The 17,461-nt window shown below is 38.4% G+C and overlaps 1 protein-coding gene across 6 annotated transcripts in view; it reads left to right on the top strand.

Annotated features, from left to right (window-relative positions):
• Window positions 1-17,461, top strand: part of LOC126771384 (zwei Ig domain protein zig-8-like) — a 434,006-nt gene that overhangs the window by 48,728 nt on the left and 367,817 nt on the right. For all 6 annotated transcript variants that reach the window (XM_050491254.1, XM_050491282.1, XM_050491275.1 and 3 more), the window contains exon 2: window positions 6,796-6,943. In XM_050491254.1, coding sequence (XP_050347211.1) covers window positions 6,880-6,943 — 64 coding nt within the window. In that variant the 5' untranslated portion in view covers window positions 6,796-6,879. The remainder of the gene's footprint in view (window positions 1-6,795; window positions 6,944-17,461) is intronic.

Here is a 17,461-nt window from a genome sequence, read left to right as displayed (position 1 = left end):
GGCACAAGGGACATAACATCTTAGTTCCTAAAGTTGGAGGCTCATTGGCGTTGTTAATAATAATACCTCTTACAGCGTTAATGTCGGGCGGTGGTGATAACTTACCAATTTGATTACAGTCTTCGATTTGCCGGTCCTTTATTATATAATCAGTTTTGTGGATTAAGCCCCGAAATCATAAACTCAAAATGTTTTTGTCCAGCAGTAAGACTGCATAAGTTCCTTATACTTCAGTATTCATTATATAATTAAGTAAATCAAAAGCTTATAAAGTTATTTATTAATCCTCATAATTTTATCTGATTTTTGCACTTGAAGGTAATAAACGATTTTAGCTGCAAAATAACAAATTGTTGCATCTGTTATGCGAGTCCGTATCGCGGTGCAAAATATTCCCATCTAAAATATTAATTTGTCACGCTCAAGCTCGCGGTTATAAATTTTACGCTCATTTCAGAAATTCATACAATTACAATGTAATTAAATCTAAAATTTGAATTTATTTTAAACGATTTCTTAGTCAAATGTTTAATTTTTTTTATAAATATTTTTATATGAAATAAATACAATTTTATTTGTTATGGAATTTGTGTTCTATTATTGTACTCTTCATTTACTTTCATTGGGAATATCCCTGTGAACCTACTACCGTCATACATCAGTGACAAGTAAGTAATGTCAGTAATGTACGTAAGATGTAAAAGCTCATATATATGTACATAATGTAGTAATATACGTATCAGTCTTATTATTTTTAAATAGAGATAAGTTTATTATTTATTTATTGCTTCACGTTAGTTACAAAAACATTAAATTTCAATTCACCAGGGAGCCATAGTTTGAGTTCGCTCGTACATTCGAATGCATTCACCGTTCTCTTGGCTGCGATCTGAAAACCTAGTTGGACTTGTTAGGAACTAATTTCATTCCCCAGTTCTTTGTTCTAAGCTTCATTTCGGTTCGCGGCGCAGTTGAATCAACTTTTTAATTTTCTTTCAATTCACTCCCATCACCGGAATGGTCCGCCGTCCGTCGTACTTATCTACCACACGAGGCTTTGATTAAGCAATTTCGTTGTACGAGAATAAAGTTTTTAATCTTTCGTTCGTACACAATGGGTATGCAGCGGGAATGGGAGCGTGTAGCTACTTCAGATGTTGTTGTACGGTCGTCAACCCGCCCGACGTTCTCGCACGGTTATCGGTATTGTTAAGCTGATTTTAGTTTTGGTTTCCGCATCGTCCCGCTGTGTACCACTGAAAATCTGTCTTAGGTGTTACACACCTCACTGGTACCGCGTTGTTTGCCTATTGGGATCATGTAATGTTGCTGACACTGAGTTTAAGTCGTTTAAGTAAATTAATTGTATTTTATCAATAACATTTTTATATGTTTTTTATTTTGCTTGTATTTTCAACGTTTTATTTTTTTGTAAATTTTACATTGAGGTCAAGTAGATGAAGTTATAGGTTGACTCAATTACTTATCGTTATCGTGCTCTTTTTTTATTAAAATTGTACTCGTTTTTATGTTATTGACATTATAACATACAAACATCATGCTAATAAACTTTGTTTTTTCTTTCCTTACTTGTTGTTTTAGTTGTTTGTCAAAAAACAAAGACACCTTGAAATGCGTATTAGCTGTTCGCTGGTTTGAAGGCGTATGTTTGTGTTGCTCCAAGAACGCGATTCACTCACAGTTCGTTATTTTTTCCACCAACCTTTTATACATGGCTAAAATTCACACCAATGACAAGAGAAAATTTCAATAAACAATTAATTAATTAATTATTTTATTGTTTATTTTCAACAATAATATTCGATTACAAACAAAATCTAAGACGTCGTTTGATCTCCATGTACACAAATTGAAGAAATCTCAAATGAATCACGTTTGCGACAACTACCTCGTAAATATGATATTATCCAATAACTAATCACATAAATAACGGCTTAAAACAAATAAGTCTCATATGTTCTATTAAAACAAGCATAAAGAGTTATAAATAATTATATTTAAATCTATTTTACGTAACTTAGAGGGGAAAAAATATATCCTATTTGAAATGAATTAAAATGTTTATAAAAATAATGGACTACACATTAATAATTAATATAGAATCGATAGATTGTTGTCATAAAAATCACTTAACAGGGAATTTATAATAATAATAATAAACTGGGACATTTTTTACACACGGCCATCTGATACCAAATTAAGCTTGTACAGAGCTTGTACTATGGAAACCAGACAACTGATATACTACATATACTATTTTTCTTTTGCAAATACATACTTATATAGATAATTACACCCAGACTCAGGACAAGTTCATGCACACAAATATCTGTCCTGGGTGGAATCGAACCCACAACCTTCGGCATGAAAGGCAAGCATCCACCAACCACGCCAACCGGCTCGTCATTTTTTTCAATTTTACTGAATGTGAGAGTCATTTATAAGAGACAATACTATTTTACCGAAACCAAAGTAAATTTATAAACTTTGTGGGTACCAAGTCCTAAATACACTTCCATCGCACTGTTTACGCCCGAAAACATTTTTGTTTGTAATAAATATTAGTCGTGACATCCTTGAACTGCTGACTTCTCTTCCTTTTCTAACACTTCACTTCCTTTCCTAACTTTCTTGAGTACGAACATGTATGAGCTAAACGAACAGCACAGTTTGTTACCGAGTAAACTTTAGAAGTGTACGTTTATATTTCAGGGGATAAAACGATATATCCTACCGCTGCGAATATTAACATGTTAACCGGTTACCTGTTCAAACAGCAGATACAATATTTTAATCATAACCCTCGCGTGATTCACACTACGGAAATGGGGAAAATAGGTAAATAGGTTCTTATAAGTATGATCCACTAACCGTTTACCCGTTTTCCGCAGCCTGATGTTAAATAGTTCATCAAATTCAAAAAGATTTTTTCAAATCTGACTGCTAGATCCCAAGATTATTTCAAACAAAAAAAAAACAATCTTCAGCTTTAGTGAAGTATTATATAATATATAAAGATAAATGGAATGTAATGCTACAACCGGACCGGAATGAAGAGCCTAACGAGATGAATCTGTAGTCATTATATTATTAGCTTCAATTATTATATAAAACTACTTTCCATACGCGGTATTGTCCACGTGTGAACGTTGAAAACGTGTTTTCAAAATTTCATAATGATCGGTTGAGCAATTAAGACGTAAAAGCGAAACATACAAACACACTTATAATATTCGTCAGGAATTTTGATAATATGTTTACATTGTGTAAATATAAATATATATTAACATTAAGCAATAGCCGAGATGGCCTAGTGGTTAGAACGCGTGAATCTTAACCGATGATCGTGGGTTCAAACTCGGGCAAGCACCACTGATTTTTCATGTGCTTAATTTGTGTTTATAATTCATATCGTGCTTGACGGTGTAGGAAAACATCGCGAGGAAGCCTGCATTTGTCTAATTTCATTGAAATTCTGCCACTTATGTATTCTACCAATCCGCATTGGAGCAGCGTGGAATAAGCTAATAAATAAGGAATAAGTTCCAAACGTTCTCCTCAAAAGGGAGAGGCGGCCTTAGTCCAGCAGTGGGACATTAACAGGCTGTTACTGTTACTATACTGTAGCAGAAATTTAAGCAATAGCACAAATTTTACTAATTCAATTTGTTAAAATGTAAACTCAAAAAAATCAAATTACATCAAATGTTAGATGTATTCTGTTGCTCTTAGTTAATTAAATGATATAAGGCAAGTTTATAAAACAATTTGTTATATATGTTTAATATCAGTAAATAGGTAATTAATCGCTACTGTTCATTATTCTATTATATAATATGGATTGAATTACGTTAATTAATTTTAAATAGTTGCTTGTATTTTAAAATAACTTTTAATTTAGAAAATAAAACATACATTTTTTTTCATTATTTATATTAATATAAACGATGGCTCGAGAAGTCGCAGTGCACAGCCCGTTAAAGTCTTTCTGTCGGTGAAGTTAATTCTTCCCTCTATTCTTGAAAATTAAGCTTTAAGCTTATTTATTCACCACGCTGTTCCATTGCGGGGTGGTGGATAGTTTCTTGTGATGATTTCATTCCATGTTCAGCACGAAATTCATTGTAAACACGAATTAAACACAGTAAATACATTTTCCTTAGTTTTGATGTTATCTAAACAATAGAACATCCTCTAGTTATGCTTCTTTTCCGAGCATTACTAATATTCGTATTTCCTCTACAAAGAAGCAGAATAAGAAGATGAGCAGCTTATTTCACCACGCTGCTCCAACGTGGATTGCTGGATACACATGCAACAAGCTTTTATCCATGCAGGTATCCTCACAATGTCTGACTTCACCGCGGAGCACGAGATGAAATATAAACACGTTATATATTGTCTAACACGTTATATATTGTTATATACTGTCGTGTATATGCATATATATATATATATATATATATATACACGACAGTTACGATGCAAGTGTTCTAATAACTGTGTCATTTGAGCTATTCAAAAATATCTAAATAGATTGTTCATATAAAATAACCAGTTTATTTTATATATTATAAATATAATATAAAATTATTTTGTTGAAATCGTTTTATCATTGATTTTTAACTTCTGAACAACATTTATCTCGTGGTATGCGGTTATCCTTGCGCTAACAATTGTTTATTACGGTAGACATTTGTCATATATTAATTATATTGCCAGTGCTGGCGGCAGCTTAGGACCTGAAATATGTTCTGCTTTTAAAATTAATTGTACTTCAATTAATTTTTTAACCTCTACACATAAAGACTTTGTTAGCGATTTTAATTATAGAAAAATGGTTCACTGGTGGTAGGGCTTTGTGCAAGCTCGTCTGGGTAGGTACCACCCACTCATCAGATATTCTACTGCAAAACAGCAATACTTGATATTGTTGTGTTCCGGTTTGAAGGGTGAGTGAGCCAGTGTAATTACAGGCACAAGGGACATAAACTCTTAGTTCCCAAGATTAGTGGCGCATTGGCTGTAAGCGATGGTTGACATTTCTTACAATGCCAATGTCTAAGGGCGTTTGGTGACCACTTACCATCAGGTGGCCCATATGCTCGTCCACCTTTCTATTCTATAAAAAATAAAATAAAAAAAATAACTACTTAGCTTCTGCTAGTTCTTCTCCGTAGAGTCTACATTCCGACCGCTGGTACTGACTCCATAAACACTTCTTAGAAAAATAATACTCTGATTTTGTAATATATATTTTTTAATCAAATAAACTTGTAAGCGATTTATTTATGATGCAACTAAAAACTATTTGTTCAATTAATCAATTCAATGCTCTCTACACACATACAAAATTCTTGATGAACAGCAAAACAACTCCACACACACACACACAAATACACTATATATATATATATATATATATGCACAAATAATGTCCCACATATTTATTTACATATACGGTTTGTGAGTGATATAGGGTGAGTGAGCAAACTACAAGCACAAGTGACATATTAGATTCCAATTTTAGTAGCTTATTGACAATATCAGAGATGGTTAATGTTTCTTACAATTCAAATGTATATAGACGATGGTGACCACTTTCCATCAAGTGGCTCATTAGCCAGCCTAGAAAGTCTGACGGTTCGATGTCCTAAACGAACTCGCCGTCTTAACGAACTCAAAAACGAACAGTTCCTGATGTAATATAACGATTCGTTTAATATAGGAACCGGAAATTTATAAATCATATAGAAAGTACTTACATTTTAAGTTAAAATAAAAAAAATATATGTCATAATTATATTAGTACATTAAAACGGGCAGACAATTTTAAATATTTAAAATTTTAAAGAGTCAATTGCATGAGATATTTGTTGGAAAAGCAATCAAGTCCAACAGTTTTATCTCTTTGTCGTGTAAAATAAGGCAATGAGGTCTTTTGTGTTGTTCAGTTTTTGATGGCAATTTAAATAAAATAGCTGAGACATTTTATTTTTCAACTAATGAAATATTACTTAATAAAGCTGTAAAGGGCGTCGCATACTAGTGATAGCATTGGCTATTGTTATTAAGTTCGGTATGTTCAACCTCTTATGATCTTAATAACACAAAGCTCGTTCCAGCGGACGTTTCTGCACAATTGAGACTGTAACTCCTCATCCTAAATTTGATAGTTCAGGTCCTTTATGGGCAATCGCTTATAGCGGTCGTGCAGGTAGTTTCAAACTTGTTACATGAATTTTCGAGGGGACGAACCGAAAGGGGGGCTCGTAGTCAGCTTGAGTCGGCCCGCTCGGGAATTTCATTAGTGAGTTAACTCCGAATCAGTAGTGAACCTCGCCTAATTAGTTTTGCTACGTTCGACGTTATTTATTTGAACGCCGTATTTATGTTCGATCATCGGCATCGGCGATGTGAAAAATTGTTTTCATTTAAAACTCGCTACACTAATGGCCTGTTTAAGCGCAATTTGCATTGTAATGGAATTTTCCATTTTAATTCTGAAGGAATAAATTAGACACGTAAAGATTATTCTTCTTTGTGTTCACGTTTTTAATTAAATAAATAGCACGTTGAAGGTTACATAAGTCAATATCTGTAACTTATGGAAGAGTGATTAAAAATTCATCAATTTATAATATCTTAAATTAAAATAATACTTCGCTCGAAATGTATTTATCCGTAATTAAAGTATAGCCGTAGATAAAAATGAATAAATTGTTGTATGTAATAATCAGCTAATAAATTAAGTTAAGGCTGTTTGTTCCTCAGGTGGATTTAACTGCGACGTCGGTGTGTGCATGTGCGCGAGTGTCAGTGGCATGCGGGGCGGGCTCGCGCGCCGCTAGCGCGAGCATGCTGCGCGTGCGCGCCGCCGCGGCGCACTTCGTGCTCCTCTGCTTGACACACGTGTCACCTGGTGAGTCTGTTTAGTCTTATCTTAGAGAAGATATAAATGATGTCTTTTAGTAAGTAATTCCTTAAACTGAACTGTAAGTTCATATTGTATTATTAACTATTAACTTTGTCCAGTTTAGTCTAGCATATTTTATTTTTAAGCGAAATTAACTTAACTAAGGACTCCATTCTATACATAAATTATTCAATTATATAGATATATAATAATCGATTCAAGAAATCGATCAACAAAACGAAAAGTTGTCGCTCGGATAGACAAAAATTGGTATATCTTGATAATCTTCCCGTCAAAGGACAGAGGAGGATCCTTATTGAAATTGAAAAGCATTTACCGGAACACGGGAAAGGTTCGCTCGTATGAATAACTAAACTCGATAAAATTTTCGTAATCGTAAAAAGTTGGCCGAGCCTCGGCTCCGGTATGGATTTTGCTTTTGAATTGATTTTTATTTAGGTATGGATTTTTATTTATCAAATAAAAAATATCATGACCTTCCGATTTTTTTGATTATTTATCAGTTCTATTAAACAGTTTTTTGCGGCCGAATAGAAGCAAGAGATTAATCGTGTACATCGGCATAAATCGTTTCATGCAGTTTACACTAAGACCAAATAAATATGATAATTAATGATTAGATGAGGATATTATGTCAGCTGTGTCAGCAGTGTCAGCGATACTATGCTGTTTTGTAACCTTTGATCTGTCTCGAGATGGCCAAATGGCTAGAACACGCGAATCATAAAGGAAGCATCGTTGAGTTTTCTCAATTCATCTCATACTTGGCGTGAAGGAGAACACCGTGAAGAGACTGCATATGTCACATAAAATTCTGCCACATGTGTGTACAAAACCGCATAGGGCAGCGGACGGTATAAGCTGTACACCTTCCCTTCTAGAGGATTACGATTACTACTGGGTAGTGACACTAACTACCTGTCACTACTTCTACTACCTAATATTAATTTTAGGATAGGACTGCCTCGTTGGTCTAGTGGTTATATATAAGGCCACAGACTCGGAGGTCCTGGGTTCAATTCCCCGGTCGGGCCAATAAAAAGTTATTGGGTTTTTCTGTCAGGAAATTCTCAGTAGCAGCCCGGAGTCTGGAAGTTGTAAGTGTGTGGAGTGTACACGGCTGTGTACAAGTACGTGTACGTGTGTAACCGGTGTAACGGCTTTACGTGCCTCGAAAAGTACGTAAAGCCGTTGGTCCTGCGCCTGAACTCTTTCCGGTCGTGTCGGATTCCCGTCCTATCGGATTTTGAGAGTTAGGGAATAGAGAGTGCACCTGTGTTTGCGCACACACTTGTGCACTATATGCGTAGTTGGCTAATCTGTCTTGAGATTGGCCGCCGAAATCGATCTGGAGGACATTATTATCATTTAGCGTAGGAATACAATATCACTTAAAAATAATTTCTGGAAATTTATTAAGATATACACGAGTAATTTATATGGATAACGAAATACAAAGTTGGTACAAGAAATAAAGTTTTGTTTAGAAATTATTCGACAAATGAGATTAAAGTTTGAACTGTTATGCGAGCATTGTTCGCATATCGGATTTTGTATTCAACCCTATAAAAATAGGACGCCTTTTAGCGAAACTAGCCACCATAAAAAGTTTTAAATCCTTTCACCCGAAATCTGCAGTAGGTACCTAAAATAAATTTTAGATTCTGGTCGGATTGAGAAACTCGAAGTATGAAATAATAGTTTAACGGGAGCTGATCGTGTTAATAAAAAACATTAAAAAGATTAAATTAACAATTATTTTATAATTTCTGGACGGTTATTTTCTAAACAGTTTTGAGAAGTGTGTGTATAATTAGTATACTATTTATACTTAGCAATCACAATAATAGATTTTAGAATTTTGAAGATACTATATTGATCAAATTATGTAGTAGGTACTGCGAAACCAGTATTTCAGTTCTTTATATAATAATACACCCACAGTTCATTAATTTATATATATTATAAAAGAAAAGACTGACTGACATATCAAAGTACAAACTCCTGGGGCTAGCACCATAAATTTAGCATACAGGTTCCTTTTACACAGTGGGAAAGACCAGAGGAAGAATTTAAAAAGAAAATATCCTTAAGGTGATAAAGGGGATGAAAGTTTGTATGAAAATCATTCAGAGCTATGGAAATTGGTATTTACCAATTCTGGCATTATAATTTGCAATTATAATGCCATTATATGTGCAAATATCACAGTTCTTATTTATTCATAGAATTTGTTTCCATTTTCAAATCTTATTACCTTTGTTAAATTCAAATTTCGATTGGTCGGAAATCTCATGTATAGTATTCGTTCTGCGTGTAAATTGCACAAATTGATTCATAAACACAACGCTAACGCTACAATGTTTGAAACTTTCCATATGATTTAGCAATTGTATATATATGCCGAGCTCATTGATTAAAACGTATTTGGACGATAAGAGGTGATCACTTCTGAAATTCGGACTCTTATTTATGAAGATACTATTATTCGTGGGAGCGCTTCTTTGGTCTTTTTACGTTTGGAGAACATAAGCCAAGAGAGAGGTTTTTTAACACTGCTATGAGAGGAGGATAATATCTTGTTAAGACCCGGCTTTTAAAATACGACACACATATGATACACTCGAGGAGCGAAGTTCGTGAAACATCAAAATATTATGGCGAAAGAAAAAAACAAACCGTTCACCACTTCACGGTTTACGCTTAAATACTGAACTACTATTACATTACAAATTATACATATTAAATTAATTATTTTATAATTTAAAGAACTTTATATACCGACAAAATTATGTTGTCAAAGTGATCATATTAAGGCTCAAAAGAGAGATTAATTAATTTTTACACTAACTGAACAAAATCAATTAATCCGTAAATCTGAAAATGAGTGTGCCTTTGTTTTCAAAACTTTTGTATAAAATTCATCTATTGTGTAACCGGAGGAAATAGATTCAAGTTATATTGTAATGAGGAGACGTAATTGATTAGAGCCTAACAATCTTACACCTTTTATATCCCAGAAGAGAATTAGCGTGTAAAGTAATGAAAGGGGTCTCTCTGTGCGGATAGTTAGTACTGACTTCTTTGAAAACTCGGTCCATCCGTATTTACAAACTTTCGGAACCCAAAATTTCGTGAATGGGTTTTGAAAAAGGCTTCGATAAAGTCAGAGTGATGTAGGAAATAAGGCTTTCAGTATTTAAATGACAAACATTAATTCGACTTGAGATAAATCTTGACTTGAGAAAAGTTGCTGCATGCAGATTTTAATAAAATATAAAAATAATGAACATTAATTTACAATTACATTATCTACTAGCTGCTTCTGTTATATTCTGACTTCGTACAGGTGAAATTTTATTTACTTCCTTCCTAATGGTAGCGCCACCTACTGGGTCCAATCTAAACCGTCCAGGGACCCACAAAACATTAGGCAAAATCTGTCCAACCTTTTAGGAGGAGTTTAGTGACTAACGGGCAGATGATATATAAAAGAGTTAAAAACATTTTTTTTTTCCACCAACTAACATACAAAAAAGATAAAGGCTTAACAAAATATAACAACTAAAGAAAATCATTAAGAAAGCAGAAGAAACCAAGATCATCATCATCATCATATCAGCCGAAAGACGTCCACTGCTGGACAAAGGCCTCCCCCAAGGATTTACACGTTGGCCGATCTTGCGCTGCCCGCATCCAACGGCTTCCCGCGACTCGTTCTAAGTCGTCGGTCCACCTTGTAGGGGGCCTGCCCACGCTGCGTCTTCCGGTTCATGGTCGCCACTCGAGAACCTTTCTGCCCCAGCGGCCGTCGGTTCTGCGAGCAATGTGCCCCGCCCACTGCCACTTCAATTTAGCAAGTCTTCGGGCTATGTCGGTTACTTTGGTTCGCCTGCGGATTTCATCATTTCTGATTCGATCTCGCAGAGAAACTCCGAGCATAGCCCTCTCCATTGCCCTTTGAGTGACCTTGAGCCTTCTTATGAGGCCCATTGTGAGCGACCACGTCTCTGATCCATAAGTCATCACTGGGAACACACACTGGTCGAAGACTTTCGACTTGAGACACTGCGGTATTTGGGATGAGAAGATATCGTTTAGCTTCCCGAACGCTGCCCAGCCGAGTTGAATTCGACGATTGACCTCTTTCTTGAAGTTGGACCTACCTAGTTGGATGGTCTGACCTAGGTAGACATAGTTGTCTACAACTTCGAGTGCAGAATTTCCAACCTTGACTTGAGTGGATGCAACATGGATGTTCGACATGATTTTCGTCTTGTCCATGTTCATTTTTAGACCCACTTGTTGGGAAACCCTGCTGAGGTCATCGAGCATAGTGCCGAGGTCTTCCAAGGTCTAGCCATGATTACAATGTCATCGGCAAATCGAAGATTTTTTTTTTTTTTTTATATTCGCCGGGAGGGCAAATGACTCTACTCCACCTGATGGTAAGTGGTAGTAGAGTCCAAACGCGACGACGGCCAGTACAGACGGGAAAAACGTTCTGCACTAGCAGCCTTCGCCTTGCCGGCCCGCAAGATGCCTCTTCACGCCTCGTTTGAAGGAACCCGGGTTGTAAGAGGAGGGGAACACGTGAGCTGATAAGGAATTCCATTTTTTGGAAGTGCGACAAAGAAAGGAGTTGCCAAATTTCTTTGTTCGCGATGGAATTGATGTCACAGTTAGGCGGTGACATCGAGAACCAGCTCGCGTGGACTTAAGAAGGAAGGGGGAAGCAGGAATTAGAGAGAATAATTCCTCAGAGCACTCGCCGTGATACAGTCGATAGAAAGCGCTCAGTGCTGCTATCTCACGACGCAATTGTAAAGGTTCAAGGGTGTTTGTGACCTTTACGTCGCCAATAATGCGTACGGCACGTCGCTGCAACCGGTCCAAGGCCTCAAGTAGGTACTTAGAGGAGCCATCCCAAAGGTGCGAGCAATATTCCACGCAAGACCGTACCTGTGTTTTGTACAGCAGGCACAGTTGTTGTGGCGTGAAAAAGCGCCGCACCTTGTTCAGAACTCCGAGTTTCCGTGAAGCTGTTTTTATAACAGCCTCGATGTAATCCCTTGGACTAAGGTCGCAGCGAACGTCAATCCCCAGCATGGCGATTTTGCTTTGCATCACCAGCGGAGTACCACAGAGGGAGGGAAGAGGGGAAAATGTTGACTTTTTCGCCGTGAGAGCGCATACCTGTGTTTTCTTGGCATTAAACTCAACAAGATTATCAGAGCCCCATTTGGCGATGAGCTCTAACGTCCTATCGAGTTCAATGACAAGATTCTCCCGCCTCTCCTCAGTTTCCGCCCGCCCAGCCACTGCGCGTCCGTGGTATCCACCATGCACTGTACTATCATCTGCATAGCAATGTATGTTCCCAAGGGAGAGCATATCATTGATATGCAAAAGAAAGAGTGTGGGAGATAGCACAGATCCCTGGGGGACCCCAGCATTCACTACATAGAATTGTGAAGCGCAACCATCTACTAAAACACGAAGGCTACGCTTGTGTAGGAAGCTGGCAATCCAGGTGCATAGCTGAGCAGGCAGACCATATGCCGGTAGCTTGGAGAGAAGACTTCTGTGCCAGACCCTGTCGAAAGCCTTGGAGATATCGAGGCTGACAGCCAACGATTCTCCATGCTTGTCGATAGCTTCACCCCAGAGGTGTGTTACGTACGCTAGAAGATCACCTGTGGACCGTTTTGGTCGAAACCCGTACTGACGATCATTAATCAGACAGTGATCTTCTAGGTAATGGATCAGTTGGTTGTTTAAAATCCGTTCCATCACCTTACAAAGTACTGAGGTGATAGCTATTGGCCGATAATTTGCCGGGTCAGACCGATCCCCTTTTTTGGGAACCGCTTGCACATTAGCTCTTCTCCAAGCCTCCGGCACACATCCCGAAGAGAGAGAAAGTTGAAACAGGCGCGTTAACACAGGAGACAGCTCCGCTGCGCACTTCTTCAGCACTATGGCTAATATTCCATCGGGACCGCTGGCTTTCCGTACATCAAGTGATTGCCGCTCCGCACGCACATCACGTTGCCTGATTTTAATGTCAGGCATCGTATGGCCACATGCAGGTATTGTAGGTGGCAGTGCACTACAATCATCGATGACGGAATTGTAGGCAAAGAGTTTAGCCAGGAGATCAGCTTGCTCTTGCGGACTGTGAGCTAGCGATCTGTCCGGATTTCTGAGCGGTGGCAGCGAAGGTTGGCAGAAATTGTTTTGCACAGACTTGGTCAGACGCCAGAAGCTGCGGGAGCCCCTAGGATGCGAAACAAGGTCATGACCAATCTGTACAATGCGCTGTGCATCCGCTCTCGTGTATGCCTTTCTACAGGACTTGGAATTTTTATTATAGTTTGCTTTCAGTGAGTCAATGTTAGATGCCCCGCTAATGCAGCCGTTGATCCACTTGCGATACGCCGCCTGCTTAGCTGATACAGCATCGGCACATTCACGAGTGAACCAACGGTTACGCGTACTCCTACTGACGAGATCTGAGCTAGGAATGTAGTATTCCGTTCCCAGCATGATCTCGCCAGCAACAGCAGCGGCACTAGCTGTCGGGTCATTCCCACTGAAGCAACGTTCCTTCCAAGGGACCGACGCATAGTAATCGCGCATACCGTCCCAATCCGCCGACTTATAGTGCCAAACGCGACGTTTGCATACCGCTAGTGGCGGCAGCTTGGCCTGTGGCACTCTGGTAGAAATAAGGCTGTGATCCGAAGAGCCAAGAGGAGCCTGAACCACAACCTGATATTCCACCGGGTGAGAAGTCAGCAGAAGGTCCAGTAGAGAAGGTGCTTGCCCATCAATGTCTGGGATCCTGGTGGGCTGATCAACCAGTTGGGTCAAGTCATGTGTGAGAGCAAAAGCATGAGCAGTCCTTCCAGCATGGTCAGTTTTGAGGGATTTCAACCAGGATTCGTGGTGAGCATTAAAATCCCCCAAAAACACCAATTCCGCGTTAGGAAATTGCTCTTGCGCAGCATCTGCCACCCGACTAAGATGGTCAAATAATCGGCTTGTCTCCAAGTCGCCATTGTGGGATCTGTAGAGGCACACGTAGACTCGGCTCTGACGAACCAGGTCCACACGTACCACCAACATGGAGAAGGAGGGGTCCTCCAAGCAGCGCAGTCGGTGACAGCAAACATCCGTCCTGACGAACAAGCATACTCCGGCTTTCGCTTTGAAGGATTCTTCAAGCGTGTAGCCGGGATAATTAAGGTAGCTGGTATCGGCAGGACGGAGTATTTGTGTCTCCGTGAGAAACAACATTGCTGGCCGTGCTGTCTCGAGATGGTGGTGGACAGCGTTGAGGTTAGTGTGGAGTCCTCGGATGTTAGAGAACTCGACCTCAAACAGCGGGGGTATGGTGGGGGTGTGCACCGCTGTACGACCGTTATTTCTTTTTTGTTGCGCCATTTGGGAAAAATGAAATGGAAAAGAGACGTGAAGCGAGCGATGTATTGCCACGATAGGGATGGGCAAAGTGTGGAGGCGTGTTTCCCCAAGTGGTTGCTAAAAGGAAAAATACACTGACCCGCCGGACGGAAGGGCCCCCGAACCCCCCCGGAAGTGGCCGCCGGGACCCCACCTACCGGTCACCAACCGGCACGACGGTCCACCCCGAGATTATGCGTGGCCTGGTGGGGCAGCCTCACGAGCTGGTTAGGCACGCTCGGGCCCCTGTACTATGCCACAGGCGGCCAGCGGAACAGCCGTTTCTTCGGGTCTCCCTGACCGGCAGGTCAATACAGTTTCCCCCGGCATTGGTTCAACAGCCGTCTCCAATTGGACCAACACCCATCGCGGCAATACTCGCTCGGGCTCTGGCTGTACGCTGGCTGACCTCGAAACGCGGCTGCAAGCCACTTCACGAGTTTTTCACCATGCGTACGGTGGTAACAAGCCAGGCGGATGTTAGCATCCTACCACCAGATGAGCAGATGGTCGCTCAGATATCCCTTAGTCGCCTCTTACGACACCCATGGGAAAGAGAGGGGCAGTGAAATGTATTCTTTCTCCGTCACTGCACGGATCACAGATGAGTGATGTACTCGCCGTTGATATTGATGCCAAGTCCGTTCCAGTCCAGAAGCTTAAAAACATCTTCCAATGCAGATAAACCAAGATATATTCTCATAATTATATATCCCCAACCGGGTTTTATTATATATTATCATAGGATGATCAGTGTTTACAAACATGAAAATATTGTTTTTCGATTAAAAGTCAATACAAATTAAGTAAACTTCCCGTAGCCTACAAATATTTTGAAATTCTGCAGTAAGAGGGAAGTTTTGTTCGTCCGACGGTTACTGCGAATTAAAGTTCGGCTTAAACGTACAATAGATCAGGAAATATGATTGGTCAGTTATAAATTAGAAAAGTTAAGAAATATGTGTTATGTATAAATTTTATTACGAGAACAGTGATCATTTCTCACATTTTTATGAAGTATAGGTTGGCGGATGAACATATGTGCCACCTGATGGTAAGTGGTCACCAATGTTCATTGACATTGGCATTGTAAGAAATGTTTACCATCGCTTACATCGCCAATGTGCCACCAACCTTGCGAACTAAGATGTTATGTCCCTTGTGCCTGTAATTACACTGGCCCACTCACCCTTCTAACCAGAACACAACAATACTGCTGTTTTGCAGTAGAATATATGATGAGTGGGTGGTATCTACCCAGACGAGCTTGCACAAAGCCCTTCCACCAGTGGATGAGCTGGTGGTACCTAAAAATAATATAATAATAATTTTTGTATTTTCATCTCGGTTCATCTCGGTATAATCTACATTCCCAACCGGTTTGTTAGTTTTACATTAAATTCAACCTTATAAAATAATAATTCAAAAGTGTTTGTAAGAGCCTACTTGAATAAAGTATATTTTGATCATGTGAGTGAACTAATCTGAAAAGTTAGTTATAAGAAATAATTAAGTATTTCTTAAATATGTCGGAGGTTTTATGATAATTAACATAAAATTTTTATTAACGTAAAGTACGATGGTTATTTAGTAGTATTTTTTTGTATTTAATTAATTTGATTACCTCGTTGGTCTAGTGGCTGTGTATAAAGCCGCAGATCCCGAGATTCTCTGTTCAAACCCCAGGTCGGGGTTTTATAATTATGTAATATAACTTTCTATTAAAAGTTATCGTGATTTTATATCAAAAAAAATTTAGAAGCAAGCGAAATTCCGACCGAAACCGAAATCGGTCAGGAGGACATTATTGTTTTTTAATTAAATATCACCGCCATTTTTGATAAATATACAAATGATTGCGTGTATTGTGAAGATTTAAGGATTGATTTAAATAAAAATAAATATTACAAGAACTCTTTTTAGTGTATGTATATTTGCTATCGTGAACATTACGAGATAAAAAAATAGTATTAATCGGCGAGTAGGAAGATGATGTATATGAACGTGTCCAAGACTTTGATTACGTCATATTCGTGGTAGGACAGTTGACGCGACCGGACATCATCAGCCGGAAGACCAACTTGCTTCCTTAACTTAGAACCCGGGACCTTACGATCTGCAGCCGTGAAATCTCACCGCTGAATCAACGAGTTGTTGTTTATGGTAAAGTAGATCTTATCAATGCGAGTATGAGATTCTCGCCAAGTACATACCTTAAATAATGTTTTATTTCTTTAAAAATATAATCTACCTTTCTCATCAACGTTAATTAATTGCGGTCCCCAATAGTTTACGTAATACGTACGTCATATATATTTCACTTGTTCTTTTGTTGTAAACTATTATATAATTTCGCTAATCTTAATCTATCATCAATACGAATTTACACGAATTATATTTGGTAGGAAAATTCATCTGTAGTTTGGAATTAAATTTTGTTTTAGTTGATTTCAGACGGTAAACTAGACAAACATCATTTGATATGCGTTGGAAATATTCACAAAGGATCACATGTTTAGGTGTTCTGAATGTTCAAGTCAAGATTAAAAGCGTTTATCTTTGAGATCAAAGCAGACTTCTGAGGTCCCTTTCATCCGTCCACTGAGTTCCACTAAATCCCATCTCTATCCCCATCTCTGGCCTGAATTTGCAATAAGATGATGACTTAGTTAAACACATTGTGTTACTAAAAAGAATACGAGAATGTATATCGTCGAGGAATTACAAAAATAGTGAAAAAGCGAAACGTTCTACTTTAATCGTAGTCCGTGAAGATCTTTTGTTATCTGTGCATTAGTAAATTACGACGACCGATGCAGAAAATACCGAAGTATTAAAAAAATATATTTTATTACTTCAAGTTAGATTTCTTCTGGTTCGTTTTGAGAAATTCTTTTGAGTGAATTCTCCGTCGTCTATTTCCTGGGTCGTTACCTGCAGCTTGTTGAGAGATCTTCGGTAGACTAGATGAGTTAACATTACCTATATTGTAGTTTCATTTATCCGAGGATAGTAACTACCTTTTTATCTTTATCT

The sequence above is a fragment of the Nymphalis io genome, chromosome 1, assembly GCF_905147045.1.
Source record: "Nymphalis io chromosome 1, ilAglIoxx1.1, whole genome shotgun sequence".
In the NCBI taxonomy this organism is placed as follows: domain Eukaryota; kingdom Metazoa; phylum Arthropoda; class Insecta; order Lepidoptera; family Nymphalidae; genus Nymphalis; species Nymphalis io.
The sequence above is the reverse complement of the archived record's forward strand: the minus strand, read 5'-3'. Positions and strand labels throughout refer to the sequence as shown.